General features: G+C 43.7%; 1 protein-coding gene across 5 annotated transcripts in view; it reads right to left on the reverse strand.

Moving 5' to 3' along the window:
* Window positions 1-14,717, reverse strand: part of INPP5K (inositol polyphosphate-5-phosphatase K) — a 129,860-nt gene that overhangs the window by 81,452 nt on the left and 33,691 nt on the right. For all 5 annotated transcript variants that reach the window (XM_029612979.1, XM_029612976.1, XM_029612978.1 and 2 more), the window contains 3 exons: window positions 6,983-7,081; window positions 2,408-2,516; window positions 1,691-1,807 (listed from right to left, as the gene is read on the reverse strand). In XM_029612979.1, coding sequence (XP_029468839.1) covers window positions 1,691-1,807; window positions 2,408-2,516; window positions 6,983-6,996 — 240 coding nt within the window. In that variant the 5' untranslated portion in view covers window positions 6,997-7,081. The remainder of the gene's footprint in view (window positions 1-1,690; window positions 1,808-2,407; window positions 2,517-6,982; window positions 7,082-14,717) is intronic.

The raw sequence follows: 14,717 nt of genomic DNA on the forward strand, positions 1-14,717 counted from the left end.
ACATAATAATAAAATGATAGAACAATTAATTACATACAATAATAGCATAAATAACAGGTAAAATAGTAAAGCAATAATAAAGATGATAAAAAGCTAAAAGAAATTAACATATTAAATTAAAATAAATAAAAATAAAATAAAATAAGGAAAATAAAATAAATGCCTGCGTCCAAGCTATATCTTCAACAATAATCAGCTTCCCAAGATGCCTTCTTAAAAACAGACAAATTTTAAGTGCTTCTTGATTATAATTGTTATTCTGTTTCCTGAAATGCCTTCTTAAAGAGTCATGCTTTTAGATCTTTCTTAAAGGTTTTTAAATCATTTTGTAAATGCAATTCTGCTGGTAAGGTGTTCCATAACTTGGGTCCTGCTATTGAAATGGCCCTTAATCTGACCTCGCTTAAATGGGCAGTGTGAATTGATGGACCGGTCAGTAACCCTTTGCTTAAGGACCTTAAACAATAAGCAGAAGTCAGGCTTGGCAACAAACAACGCTGCCATTGAGCATTTACACTGACTCCAGAGTCTTTTTTCTTTTTTCCAGAATAATCTTTTCACCTAGAACTGTTCAGACACACTCTGCTTATGAATGTTTTTTTGTACAATCATCTGAAAGCAAAATAAAATACCGTATTTTTCGCTCCATAAGACGCACCTGACCAAAAGACGCACCTAGGATTCAGAGGGGGAAAATAAAAAAAAAAAATTGTGCTAAACCGGCTCTGCGTCTGGGCGTCTTATGGAGCAAATTAGGGGAGTGCATAGCTTTTTTTTTTTCTCCCCATTTTGTTTTCGGGTCTGGGGAGGGCCATTTCGGTCCACTCCCCAGATCAGAAAACTTTTCTTTCTCTGGGAACCCCTCCCCCCCCAAAAAAAACCCCATCCCAACCCTTTAAATTAACAACCCCCACCCTCCTGACCCCCCCCAAGACCTGCCGACTTAATTTCCTGCAACCCCCCACCCTCCTGACCCCCCCAAGACCTGCCAAACGTCCCTGGTGGTCCAGCGGGGGTCCAGGAGCGGTCCGGGAACGATCTCCTGGGCGTGGACCGTCGGCTGCCAGTAAACAAAATGGCGCCGACGGCCCTATGCCCTCACTATGTCACTGAGACCGACCGCTGCTATTGGTCGGTCTCAGTGACATAGTGAGGGCATAGGGCCGTCGGCGCCATTTTGTTTACTGGCAGCCGACGGTCCACGCCCAGGAGATCGTTCCTGGACCGCTCCTGGACCCCCAGGGACGTTTGGCAGGTCTTGGGTGGGTCAGGAGGGTGGGGGGTTGTAGGAAATTAAGTCGGCAGGTCTTGGGGGAGTCAGGAGGGTGGGGGGTTGCAGGAAATTAAGTCGGCAGGTCTTGGGGGGTTGCAGGAAATTAAGTCGGCAGGTCTTGGGGGAGTCAGGAGGGTGGGGGGTTGCAGGAAATTAAGTCGGCAGGTCTTGGGGGGTTGCAGGAAATTAAGTCGGCAGGTCTTGGGGGAGTCGGGGGGGGGGGGGGTTTGTTAGATTTTTGTTTGGGTTTTTTTTTATATTCGCTCCATAAGACGCACATACATTTCCCCCCCACCTTTGGGGGAAAAAAAGTGCGTCTTATGGAGCGAAAAATACGGTATATATGCATATATCCATACACATGCACCCCCAACCACCAGGGCAGCCGAAACACAACTTGTACTAGGGATTCATTACCCAATATCCATAGAGCCCAGTCCGGGTATAATTAGTATGAATGTCTTGTACGAAGGGGATGTGCCGGTGTTTTACAAAAACCAAGAGGATGAGACCTTGCATCCGGATGGAGGAAATCTACAAGAGATCACAGAAACAAAAGTCAAGAAAAGAATGTCCCTTTAACCATGATTTTATTTAATTTATTTATTTACTTATTTACTTAAAAGTTTTATATACCGCTCAATGTGGTAGGGATCTATCCGTCTAGGCGGTTTACAAATCAAACATACATATGTTAAAGTACACACAAAGTTTCTTCAACACGGACATCTCCTGAGTATACGAGAGATGGACACAAACAGTCGGATACCCCTGTTATTTTCATACCTCTCTCCATACCAGACATCATCTGAGAAGCAATTTTCTGGGATGTCTTAGCTAATTTGGGGGTTATCAATGCTTTACCATTTAAGTTTGAAAAGGGAGCAAGAAGATGGAAAGGAGATGTGGTTCCTTCCAGATATATCCCTTTTCTGATAAATGTAGCCACTAAAATCATTTCAGCTCAGAGACACAGGCAAAGGAAATGGATACTAATTTTTAAATTCTAACATCCCAAAAATGCATTACATTTCTGAAAAGAGAGAGAAAGAGCATGAATGGCAACATCGACCCAAAGGGTGGAACAGTAGCTCGGAGTAAATAATTGCTTTGCCGTGCAGGTTAGGAAGTTACCTTAACATAACCAAGAGGAGCAAGAATATCCATGAAGAAAAGACTCCAGGGATCTTCAAAGACCAAACCAGACAGAAGAGTCGTTATCTTGCAGTTCACTTCCTGCAAACTGAAAAGAAAAACACTTTCCATATGCCTAAGTCACTTGCACACATTCTAAAGAGAGGATGTAACTTATCTTTGGTTGGGTCTGCAAAAACCACCCAGCACATTCACAGAAAGGAGTCTAAGAGTTCCCTCAAGCCCTGCTCTCCATGCCCAGATTCTCTCCTCAGCCAGAAAGCCCCAACAGCCCTGGTCTGAATGTCACAAGCTCTAGCATTTGGAAACCCCCTACCTAAAATTAAAAAATGGCCCAATTTATTTATTACACTTGCTTACATGTATTTATTACCCCATCAGAAAAACTGCCCAGAGTGATTTACAAAAATGCGTAATTAAAACAGCCATAAGAACATAAGAAGCTGCCATACTGGATCAGACTGAGGGGCCATCAGGCCCAGCATCCTGTTTCCAACAGTGGCCAATCAAGTGCTTGGCAAACACCCGAACGGTAAATAAATCCCATATTACTAATGCCAGTAATAAGTAGTAGCTATTCCCTAAGTCAATTTGATTAATAGCAGTTTATGTACTTCTCCAAGAGCTTGTCCAAACTTTTTTTTTTTTTTTTACACAGCTATGCTAACTGCACTAACCACATCGTCTGGCAATAAATTCCAGAGTTTAATTGTGCGTTGAGTGAAAAAGAGCTTTCTCCAATTTATTTTAAATGTGCTATTTGCTAACCACATGGAATACCCCCTAGTCCTTGTATTATCTGAAAGAGTAAATAACCGATTCACATTTACCAGTGCAAGTCCTTTCATGATTTTATAGAGCTCGATCATATCCCCCTCAGCTGTCTCTTCTCCAAACTGAACAGACAACCTCTTTAGCCTTTCCATTCCCTTTAACATTTTAGTCACCCTTCTCTTTTTTGAGATAGTGCTGGATCTACAACTAACAGTGGCACATGGGAGTTATTACACAATGAAATGTAAAGCTAAAAGTGTATATATATATATCAAAATGTATAATTATTATATAATGTATAATAAAACACTTCTAAAGTAAACATTTAAAAATAATTTAACTCTGAACCACCAAATTGTTCTGCTTTCATTCTGGATTTCTTTCCCTCATCTCAACACCCATTCTTTCATGCCATTTTTTTCCATCTCTCTTCCTTTCATCACCACCTCTTCATGCCTTATTTTGCACCCGCCACCTTCTCCTTTCTCCTCTACCATTTTATTCCTGTCTCACAATTTTATACTTCTGTCTCTAGGTCAACTGCTCTTCCCAGTCCATAAGCTTCTTTTCACCTCACACCCTCTGACCAGCTCCCATCTCCTTCTCTAAAGTCCTCCTCTCTCAGCCTCTTATACCTTCCCAACTCTCAAGCCTTTCCCAGCCCCAAATTCCTCCCCACTGTCTCTCAGTCACCTCCCAGTCAGGCTCTCTCTCCAATCACCAGGGTACACAATCACTCTCCAACAGATGCTCCACCTTCTTCCTCTCCAAGCTGATACAATACATAGAACATAAGAACAGCCATACAAGGTCAGACAGTATCCCCACTGAGGAAACTGACCATTTGGTCCTACTCTATTTCCTGTCTTTTAACCAGTCCGCAATCCACAATAGGATATTGCCTCCTATCCCATGACTTTTCTCAGGAGTCTCTCATGGGGGGACTGTGTCAAATGACTTCTGAAAATCCAAATACACTACATTCACTGCTCACCATTATCCCCATGTTTATTCACACTTTCAGAAAGAATGTAGCAGATTGGTGAGGCAAGAGTTCCCTTGGGTACATCTATATTGATTGTGTCCCAGTAAACCTGGTCTTTCTATACGTTCTGTCATTTTGTACTTTAACATAGTGCCTACGATTTTTCCCAGCTGTGAAGTCAGACTCACCGGTCTAGCTTCCCAGATCACTCCTGGACCCCTTTTCAAAAATCAATATTACAGTTGCCAACCTCCAAACTTCATGTGCAATAGACAATTTTAATGAAAGGTTACGAATTAATATTAATAGATCTGCAATTTCATTTTTTAGTTCTTTCAGAATGCTGGGATGTATACCATCTAGTCCAGGTGATTTGCTATACTTTAGTGTATCTGCCCTATTACATCTTAGCAGTCTGCCCAATTACATACTTCGGAATCATAACATCATAGGCAGAAGTATTGAATGGAATTGATATTAAGCCCCGATTATACAGAGGAATTCAGAACGATACCTCTTTTTTATTTTTAGTTAAATGTTTATATTTTAAGTTTGTAAATCACATTGATACTCTGTGACTTTGTGGTATAAAAGTGACTATATAAATCAATAAAAATAATTACATCTTCCAGGTTCACTACGATTTGTTTTAGTTCCTCCGAATCATCACCATTAAATATTTCTAGCATGGATATCTCCCCAACATCCTCCTCAGTAAATATCAAAGCAAATAATTCATTTAGTCTTTCTGCTATGACTTTGTTCTCCCTAAGTTTCCCTTTAACCCCTTGATCATCTAATGGCCTAACTGACTCTCTTACAGGCTTCCTGCTTCAGATGTACTTGAAAAAAAAAAGGTTTTATATTAAGGCTTTGCCTCTGTGGCCAGCTTCCTTTCAAATTCTCTTTTTGCTTGCCTTATCAATGTTTTGCATCTAATTTGCCAGTGCTTATGCTTTTTCCTATTTTCTTCAGGTATGTTCTTTTTCCATTTTTTAAAAGAACTCGTTTGGCTAAAATAGCCTATTTCACCTCACCTTTTAGCCATGCCAGCAGTTGTTTGGTCTACCTGCTACCTTTTATAATGCATGGAACACATCTGGTCTGGGCCTCCAAAATAGTATTTTTAAACAAATGTCCATGCCTGATTTAAATTCTCAATCTTTGAAGCTGCACCTTTTAGTTTTTTTCTAACCATTTTCCTCATTTTATTAAAGTCTCCCTCTTGAAAGTTAAAAACTGGAATAGTATATTTACTTAGTGTACTCTCTCCAGTTAAGTCATATTTGATCACTGTTGCCAAGTGGGCCCCACTACCGTTACTTCTTGCACCAATTCCACTAAAAATTTAATGTAAAATAGTTCCCCTTCTCATTGGTTCCTGGAGTAGCTGCCCAGTGAAGGTATCTTTTATTTCATCTAGAAACGTCACCTCCCTAGAATATCCCGATCTGACATTTACCCAGTCAATAATGGGGTAATTAAAATCTCCCATTATTACCGTGCTGCCAAATTTGTTAGCATTTCATCATCAGTATATTTATTCTGACTAGGGTGGACCCCTACCACTATACTCGTCTCCATCCTACATGGAATTTCTATCAATAATGCATTCCTTCTTCTTTATACTGTTTAATCCTGTTTTTATCCTGTTTAAAAAAGAGGTTTGTACAAATTCCTGGAGAAAAATACATTAGCCAGGTAGACTAAAAATAGCTTTTGCTATCCCTGGGAGTAAGCAAGAGGAATTAGACTATTTTATAAGATCTGCCAGGTACTTGGGACTTGCAATGGCCACAGTTTGAGACAGGATGCCGAGCTCGATGGACCTTTTGTCTTATTCAGCATGGAAATTCTTATGACCCTATGCCATCCCTATTGTATAGCACCATCCCACAACCAAGTTGATCCATCCTATCAGTGCAATATAATTTGTACCTGGGTATAGCACTGTCCCATTGGTTATCCTCCTTCTACCAGGTCCTTGAGATGCCAATTATTTCTACATCTTCATTCAGTGCTATATTTTCTAACTCACCCAATCTTACTTTTTAGAATTCTTGCATGGGCATACAGACGTTTCAAGATACATTTTTGATTTATATATATATAATTTTCTTAGCAGTTGACAGGGATAATTTAGAATCTCTTAACTCAATCTTTTTTTTACTTCAAAGCCACTTGGGATACTTCTACCTTTATTGGAATCTCTCTATAGGATGCACTATCCCCCCTGTTTTGTTAGTATCTTTTGAAGAAACCTTCCTCTGAACCATGCACTGCTGAGAGACTGCCAGCTTTCCCCCATATTTTAATTTAAAAGCTGCTCTCTCTCTCTCTCTTTTTAGAAGGTTAGTCCCAGCAGTCTGGGTCCACCTGGTTACGGTGGAACTCATCCTTTCAGAATAGGCCCCCCCTTTCCCAAAATATTGCCTTATTCCTAACAAAACTAAAGCCCTCTTCCCTGAACCATTATCTCAGCCACACATTGAGACTCTGGAGCTCACAGATTTATTGAAAGTGAATTATGTAATGGATTTCACAGAATAAAGATTTGTATGTAGTCAATCACTTAATTTCTACATTAATTAACAGTAAACCTATGTTGAAACTGCATACATCATCTAGCATAATTAGTAGCGTATATGTTAAAAGACTTTAAACTACACTCAGACCTTGGAGATCAGTCTCCCCACCTTACAGGGAAATCTAGGAAACAGAGGAGGTTTGGATATCTTAAGCCCTTGGAGTCTTTGATGAGGACTTCAGCCCAGGGGTTACACTCATATACCTACCCAATGACATACATATCCAGGTGTGTGTCGAGCTGCAGTAAAGATCTAATGTCACGAGGGGGAGATGCTGTCCCCACATTCCAGGTCACCAGGTGTAGTCTAAGAAAGAAAATAAAGGTATAAAATTATGAGATCAAGATGAATGCTCCCACTGCATTGCTTTCCTCATATACAAACCTAAACATCTTGCACGCAACTCAAACCTGAAGGATTAGTTACACAGTTGGCATCGGAGTTTAAATTGGGTTATGATAAATGAATATTGGAGTTAGCCAGTGAACTTATCCAGTTAACAACTCCTCCCAGTTACACCCCTGGAATGCCACTAACTTATCCAGCTAAATGCTAGCCACCTAACTTCTTTGCCAGCTAGAATTTAGCTGAATGTGCCCAAATATTCATTTAGCTGGCTAACTTGAGTTAGCCAGCAATAGCTTTTGAATATGGACCTCAAATTCTTTCAAAGCGTTCATCTGCATTTGAATACTGCTATTTATTTTAATTCTGAAATACTAATTATCCCAAGAATAGCTGGAAAAACTTGAATCAATACTAGTAGAAAAGATTCCGCTATATAATAAAGGTTCTTATTGTATGTGAAGAGTGACCATCATACAGCGCCCTTGCAACTAGAAGCTTATGCTGAGAAAGCTTTTATAAGCGCTGGGGCTTTATAATCATAGGTCACTTCTTGTGTGCTCATAGAAAAAATTCAATGAGAATAATATATTCCCCTTTTTTTCTTTAGTTAATAGGGGCTATATATTTTAATTCAGCATGGTTGCCAATCTGTGCTTACAGAACTAGTACTGGAATAGCAGGGGGATGTGCAATATGTGGGGATACAATACTGAATAAGCAGGGAGTGCTGCAGAAGAAGCTTGAGGGGCAATTAAAGAGCGGTATAGGGGCACATGCCCACATACATAAACACAGAATAATATATTGACCGGTAAGAAGTACTTGGCTCAACCATTCAGCCCACTGCCTACTGTGCTGTCAATTCTTCCTCATTATGGGGGTAATTTTTAAAGTCATTTACATACATAAAATGTGTAAGCGTGCATGTGCAAACAGCTGTACTGAAACATCCTCAGGCTAAGTGTTTGAAAACGTGGGCGTATAATCTAGCAGATGCGCCTCATGGGGTGCTGTTGGCACATATTTTTTTCATTTTTTAAAATTAATGTGTTGCCAAGTATATGTGCGTAAGTTATAGCCTCTGAAGAGGAGGTGTAACTATATACAAGTGAATGTGTGCATGTACTCAGTCGATTACTAGAGCATTTTCAAAAGAGAACTTACATGCAAGTTTGCTTTGAAATTACTTGGTAAAGTCTGTGTGTCCAATGTACACAGACATAAGAACTGCCATCATGGGTCAGATTAAGGGTCCATTAAGCTAGTTTCCTGTTTCCAATAGTGGTCAAGCCAGGTCACAAGTACCTGGAATGATTCCAAAGAGTAGATAGATCCCATGCTGCTAACAACCAGGAATAAGTAGTGGCTTTCCTCAAGCATTGGAATTCATTGTCAGAGGATATGGTAAAGGCAGTTAGTGTAGCTGGGTTTAAAAAAGGTTTGGACAAGTTCCTGGAGAAGTCCATGAACTGCTATTAATCAAGTTGATTCAGGGAATAGCCATTGCTTATTGCCAGCATTAGTAGCATGAGATTTATTTAATGTTTGGGTACTTGCTAGGTACTGGTAGCCTGGAGTGGCCTCTGTTGGGAACAGAAGGGCTTGATGGACCCTTGGTCTGACCCAGTATGGCAACTTATGTTCTTACCTGCTTAATAATTGTTTAACAACTTCTCCTCCAGGAACTTCAAACCATTTTTAAACCCAGCTACACTAATTGCCTTTTCCACATCCTCCGGCAATGAATTCCAGAGCTTACTTGTGCGTTGAGTGAAAAATAAATGTTTTCCGATTTGTTTTGAATGTGCTACGTACTAATTTCCTGGACCGTCACTTAGGCTTTGTATTTTTTAAAGAGCAAATAAGCAATTTATATTTCCCTGTTCTATCATATCCCCCCCCCCCCCCCCCAGATGTCTCCTTCTCCAAGCTGAACAGCCCTAACATTTTTAGCCTTTCCTCATGCGGGAGCCATTCCATCTTAGTATTCATTTGGGTTGAACTTTTCCAGTTCAATAATATCTTTTTTGAGATGCAGCGACCAGACTTGCAAACAATACTCTAGCTGTGGTCTCACCATAGAGCAATACAGAGGTATTTTGACATTCTCCATTCCATTTTTAATAATTTTCAAACACTGCTTTTTTGGCTGCCGCACATTGAGCAGAGTATTAAAAAATATTGCCCACAATGATGCCCAGATTCTTTTCTTAGGCAATAACTCGATGTTTTTCCATGAGTCTCCTCAATCCCAACCTAGCCTATATCCTTTTACCTGATCCTTATCTACCACCCCAGAACCCCCCCACACCCCCCCCCTGCAACCATCCCTGTGTATCAAGTGCACATGCCCCGTTCTACTGTAAATAAGTTCCATATGCTAAATGTATCAAGTGCACATGCCATGTAACATTGTATATTAGTTCATTTGCATATCTAATCCTATTCGAATGCAAATAGTTGTATCGCTGCTTGTTAACTATCCTCTCTTATACTTGTGTATTCACCCAGTCCCCTGTTCATTGTAATTTCCTTTCCTTCTCAGTTTTTTGTAAACCGACATGATGTGTCCTACGAATGCCAGTATAAAAAAGTTTTAAAATAAATAAATAAATAAAATAAATAACTCCTAACATAGAACTTAACATCATGTAACTATACTGTGGGCTACTATTCCCTATGTGCATTACTTTGCATTTGTCAATATTAAATTTCATCTGCCATTTGGATGCCCAGTCTCACAAGGTCCTCCTGCAATTTCTCATAATCCACTTGAGATTTAACATGAAATAATTGTCTAAAAGTTTGATAACCTTGCTCATTCCTCTTTCCAGTTTATTTATAAATATATTAAAAAGCACCAGCACTCCATGTTTACCTTTCTCCACTGAGCAAACTGACCATGTATTTGTTTTCAATCTAAAATAGGACATTGCCTCCTATCTCATGACTTTTTCTTCTCTTAGCAGTCTCCTATGGGGACTTTGTCAAATGCCTTTTGAAAATACAAATATACTTTATTCACTGGCTCAACATTATTCACATTTTTATTAACCCCTTCAAAAAAAAATGTATCAGAATAGTGAGGCAAGACTTCCCTAGTTTAAATCCATTAATGGAGAAATTACTTACCTGATAATTTTGTTTTCCTTAGTGTAGACAGATGGACTCAGGACCAATGGGTATAGTGTGCTCCTGATAGCAGTTGGAGACTGAGTCAGATTTCAATCTGACGTCAGCACTACATATACCCCTGCAAGAAGCTCTGCTCTTCAGTACTCTCCTCGAAAAGCAATTGTGGATATATGTGTTTGAATAACTTGGTTAACTTGATTAACTTGAACTGGTTGACGTGAATTTTAGCTGGAGACCGCCAGTGTACTCAACCGAGAAACGCCGACACCTGGTAACTATGGGTGTCCTAACTAGAGGTAAAGCGTGGCTTACCCGTGGCTTGTCTTGCTCTCGGGGATTGTCACCCGAGGTTTCCGTATTATGAGGCAGCCGTGGATGGGATACCGAGTCCATCTGTCTACACTAAGGAAAACGAAATTATCAGGTAAGTAATTTCTCCATTTCCTAGCGTGTAGCAGATGGACTCAGGACCAATGGGATGTACAAAAGCTACTCCCGAACCGGGTGGGAGGCTGCCCGTGGCCCACTTAGTACTGCCCTAGCGAATGCTGTGTCCTCCCTGGCCTGGAAATCTAGGCGGTAGAATCTCGAGAAGGTGTGAATGGAGGACCACGTCGCTGCCCGACAGATCTCGGCAGGTGACAGCATCTTGGTTTCTGCCCAGGACTCTGCCTGGGCCTTGTGGAATGGGCCTTGACTTGTAGAGGTGGAGGCTTGCCTGCCTCTACATAGGCCGCCTTGATTACTTCTTTGATCCAGCGGGCTATGGTTGCCCCCGAGGCTGCTTCCCCTTCTTTCTTCCCGCTGTGAAGGACGAATAGGTGATCCGTCTTTTGTACGGATTCCGATCTTTCCAGGTAGTGGACTAGGAGTCTGCCAACGTTAAGATGGCGTAGGCGGCGTGAGTCTTCCGAGTCCTTATTCTCGTTTGGAGATGGCAGCAAGATGGTTTGGTTTAAATGGAAATGAGAAACCACTTTTGGGAGGAAAGAGGGGACAGTGCGTAGCTGTATGGATCCCAGTGTGAATCTGAGGAACGGTTTCCGGCAGGATAGAGCTTGAAGTTCGAAGATACAACGGGCTGAACATATTGCCACTAGGAATGCAGTCTTCAAGGTCAGGAGCCGTAGGGACAGACCACATGTAGGTTTGAAGGAAGTTCCCGCTAGGAAGTAGAGTACTAGATTGAGATTCCATACGGGTACCGGCCACTTTAGTGGTGGTCGGATTTGCTTGACCCCTCTCAGGAAGCGGGAGACGTCTGGATGGGAAGACTGATGCCATCCACTTTGGCTCTGAAGCAGACCAGCGCAGCCAGTTGAACCTTGATGGAATTGAGAGACAACCCCTTCTTCAGTCCGTTCTGCAGGAATTCCAGGATCATGGGAATTATGACTGTCCACCCAAGGATGTCGCGGTCTTCACACCAGGCTTCGAATACTCTCCATATTCGTATATAAGTTAAGGATGTGGAAAACTTGCATGCTTGGAGCAAGGTGTCAATTACCGCCCTCTAGTATCTGCTCTTCTTCAGGTGAGTCCTCTCAATGGCCAGACCGTAAGAGAGAATAGAGTTGGGTCCTCATGGAGGATCGGTCCTTGCTGGAGAAGGTCCCTGTGTGGAGGTAGACACAGAGGGTTCCCCCACCAGAAATCTTCGCATGTCTGCGTACCACGGCATTCTTGGCCAGTCCGGGGCCACTAGACGTACTAGCCCCCTGTGGTGTTCTATCTTGCGGGTGATCCTGCCCAGTAGTGGCCATGGAGGAAAGGCATACAGCAGGTCTTCCTGTGGCCAATTTTGGACGAGGGTGTCAATCCCCTGGGATTGTAGGTCTCATCTGCGACTGAAGAACTTGGAAACTTGGGCATTGGACCGGGTTGCCAGGAGATCCATGGCTGGGGTTCCCCAGCGGTCTATTATCAACTGGAAGGCTGTGGATGACAGACTCCATTCCCCTGGGTCTAGACTTTTTCTGCTGAGGTAATCCGCAGTGACGTTGTCTTTTCCCACGATGTGGGCGGCCGAGATCCCTTGCAGGTTTGCTTCCGCCCACGTCATTAGGGGGTCTATTTCCAGGGACACCTATTGGCTTCTGGTTCCTCCCTGGCGGCTGATGTAGGCCACTGCTGTGGCGTTGTCCGACATGACTCTGACAGCTTCTCCTCGGAGACTGTAACTAAATCGTAGGCAGGCTAGTCAGTTGATGTTCCATCCCGACTCTTCCTTGTCCCATTGCTCCTGGGCCGTCAGTTCCTGACAGTGGGCTCCCCACCCTCGCAGACTCGCATCCATGGTGAGCAAGAGCCAGGTCGGTGGGGAGAGTCTTACTCCCTTGCTCAGATGGTCTTCTTGTAGCCACCATAGGAGCTGGGTCCGTACCTCCGCCGGCAACTGAAGGCGGACTGTGTAGTCCTGGGACATCGGGTTCCATCATGACAGTAGGGAGCGTTGTAGTGGTCACGTGTGGGCCCTTGCCCATGGTACAACTTCTAGGGTTGATGTCATGAGGCAGAGGACTTGTAGGTAGTCCCATACCGTGGAACGAGCACCGTTTAACAGTTTACTAAACTGGTCCATCAATTTCCTTCTCCTTGTAGAGGGAAGAATGACCTTGTCCTGTTGGGTGTCTAACATCCCAGGTATTCTAGAGATTGGGAGGGCTGCAGACAGCTCTTGGTTGCGTTGACAACCCATCCGAGTTTCTCCAGGAGGTTCTTGACTCTGGTGGTCGTCTGATGACTTTCCACTGGGGATTTTGCCCTGATCAGCCAATCGTCCAGATATGGGTGAACGAGGATTCCTTCTTTCCTCAGTGTCGCTGCCACTACGACCATGATTTTGGTGAACATCCGAGGGGCTGTAGCTAGCCCGAAAGGTAACGCTCAGAACTGGTAGTGATGGTCCAGGATTGCGAAGCATAGGAAGCGCTGATGATCATGATGGACCGGGATGTGCAGATAGGCTTCTGATAGGTCCAGGGAGGTCAGAAATTCTCCCGGCTGTACTGCCCTTATGACCGAGCGTAGGGTTTCCATGCGGAAGTGTGGTACGCTCAGGTAGCGGTTGACCAACTTGAGGTCCAGTATTGGCCGGTACGTTTCCTCTTTCTTGGGGACGATAAAATAGATGGAATAGTGTCCAGTATTTCGCTGGTGCGTGGGCGCCGGTGTTATAGCCTTTAAGGCGAGCAATTTGGTTAGTGTGATTTCCTCTGCCGTCCTCTTGGAGGGGGAATGGCAGGGAGATTTCACAAATTTGTTTGGGGGGATGCTGTGGAAGTCCAGAAAGTATCCCTCTCGAATGATGTTTAGGACCCACTTGTCCGACGTTATCTCGACCCATCTTTGGTAGAAATCGGGCAAGCCTGCCCCCTATGGCTTCTTCCTGTGGATGGGTCTGTTGATTCTCATTGTGGGGTGCGGCTGGGGCCTGGACCTGAGCCGGCTCCCCTCTTGTTGTGTTTGTTCCGAAAGGACTGGCCCCTGCCTGCGGGGCGAGGTGCTTGGTATGTATTCTTGTACGGTCTGAAACGCTGTGATCCTCTGCTCCTGGATGTCCGGGGAGAGGGGATTTGGCTTCTCTTGATCTTGTCCACTGGAAACAGAGGTACTGGAGATTCGCCCCACTTGTTGGCTAACTTCTCCAGTTCGCTGCCAAAGAGGAGGGTTCCTTTAAATGGCATTCTCGTGAGTTTCGTCTTGGAAGTCGCGTCGGCTGACCAGCTTCGGAGCCAGAGTTGCCTTCTGGCTGCCACAATGGATGAGATTCCCCTGGCCGAAGTGCGCACCAGATTGGAGGTCGCATCCGTGAGGAAGGATATTGCTGGTTCTAATGTTTCGATGGGCATGGTTGTGTTCCTGGCCTGTGACAAGCATGCGCGTGTCACCACGGCATAACAGGCAGTGATCTGCAGTGTCATAGCTGCTGCCTCAAATAACTGTTTAAGGATGTACTCCTGACGTCTGTCTTGGGTGTCCTTGAGTGCCTTTCCTCCTTTGACTGGAATGGTGATGCGCTTTGTGACTGCGCAGACCATGGCGTCAACTTTGGGGAACCCCAGGAGGTCTTTGGCTGAGGGTTCCAGTGGGTATAGGACTTCTAGGGCCCGTCCTACCTTGAAACTGGCCTCCGGGCCATTCCATTCCAGGTCGATCAGCTGTTGTACGGCTTGCAGCAATGAGAAATGGCGTGAGGCCTGACGGAGCCCGACCAGAAGAGGGTTCATCTTTGGTTCCACTGAGGCGCTTGATGGCCAGCTCCCTCAGACTCCCAGACACGAGGTCTGGTAGTTCGTCTTTGGAGAAGAAACGCATCATGGTTCGGTATGGTTCCGTTCCTGAAGGGATTTCCCCTTCCTCCAGGGAGTCTTGGTCTTCCTCCGATGTGTTCGTGTCACCTAAGGTTAGGCTTTAGTCCAGAGGAGGCACGTCTCTGGGAGGCCGAGAAGGGCCTGGG

This window comes from Rhinatrema bivittatum, chromosome 8, assembly GCF_901001135.1.
Source record: "Rhinatrema bivittatum chromosome 8, aRhiBiv1.1, whole genome shotgun sequence".
In the NCBI taxonomy this organism is placed as follows: domain Eukaryota; kingdom Metazoa; phylum Chordata; class Amphibia; order Gymnophiona; family Rhinatrematidae; genus Rhinatrema; species Rhinatrema bivittatum.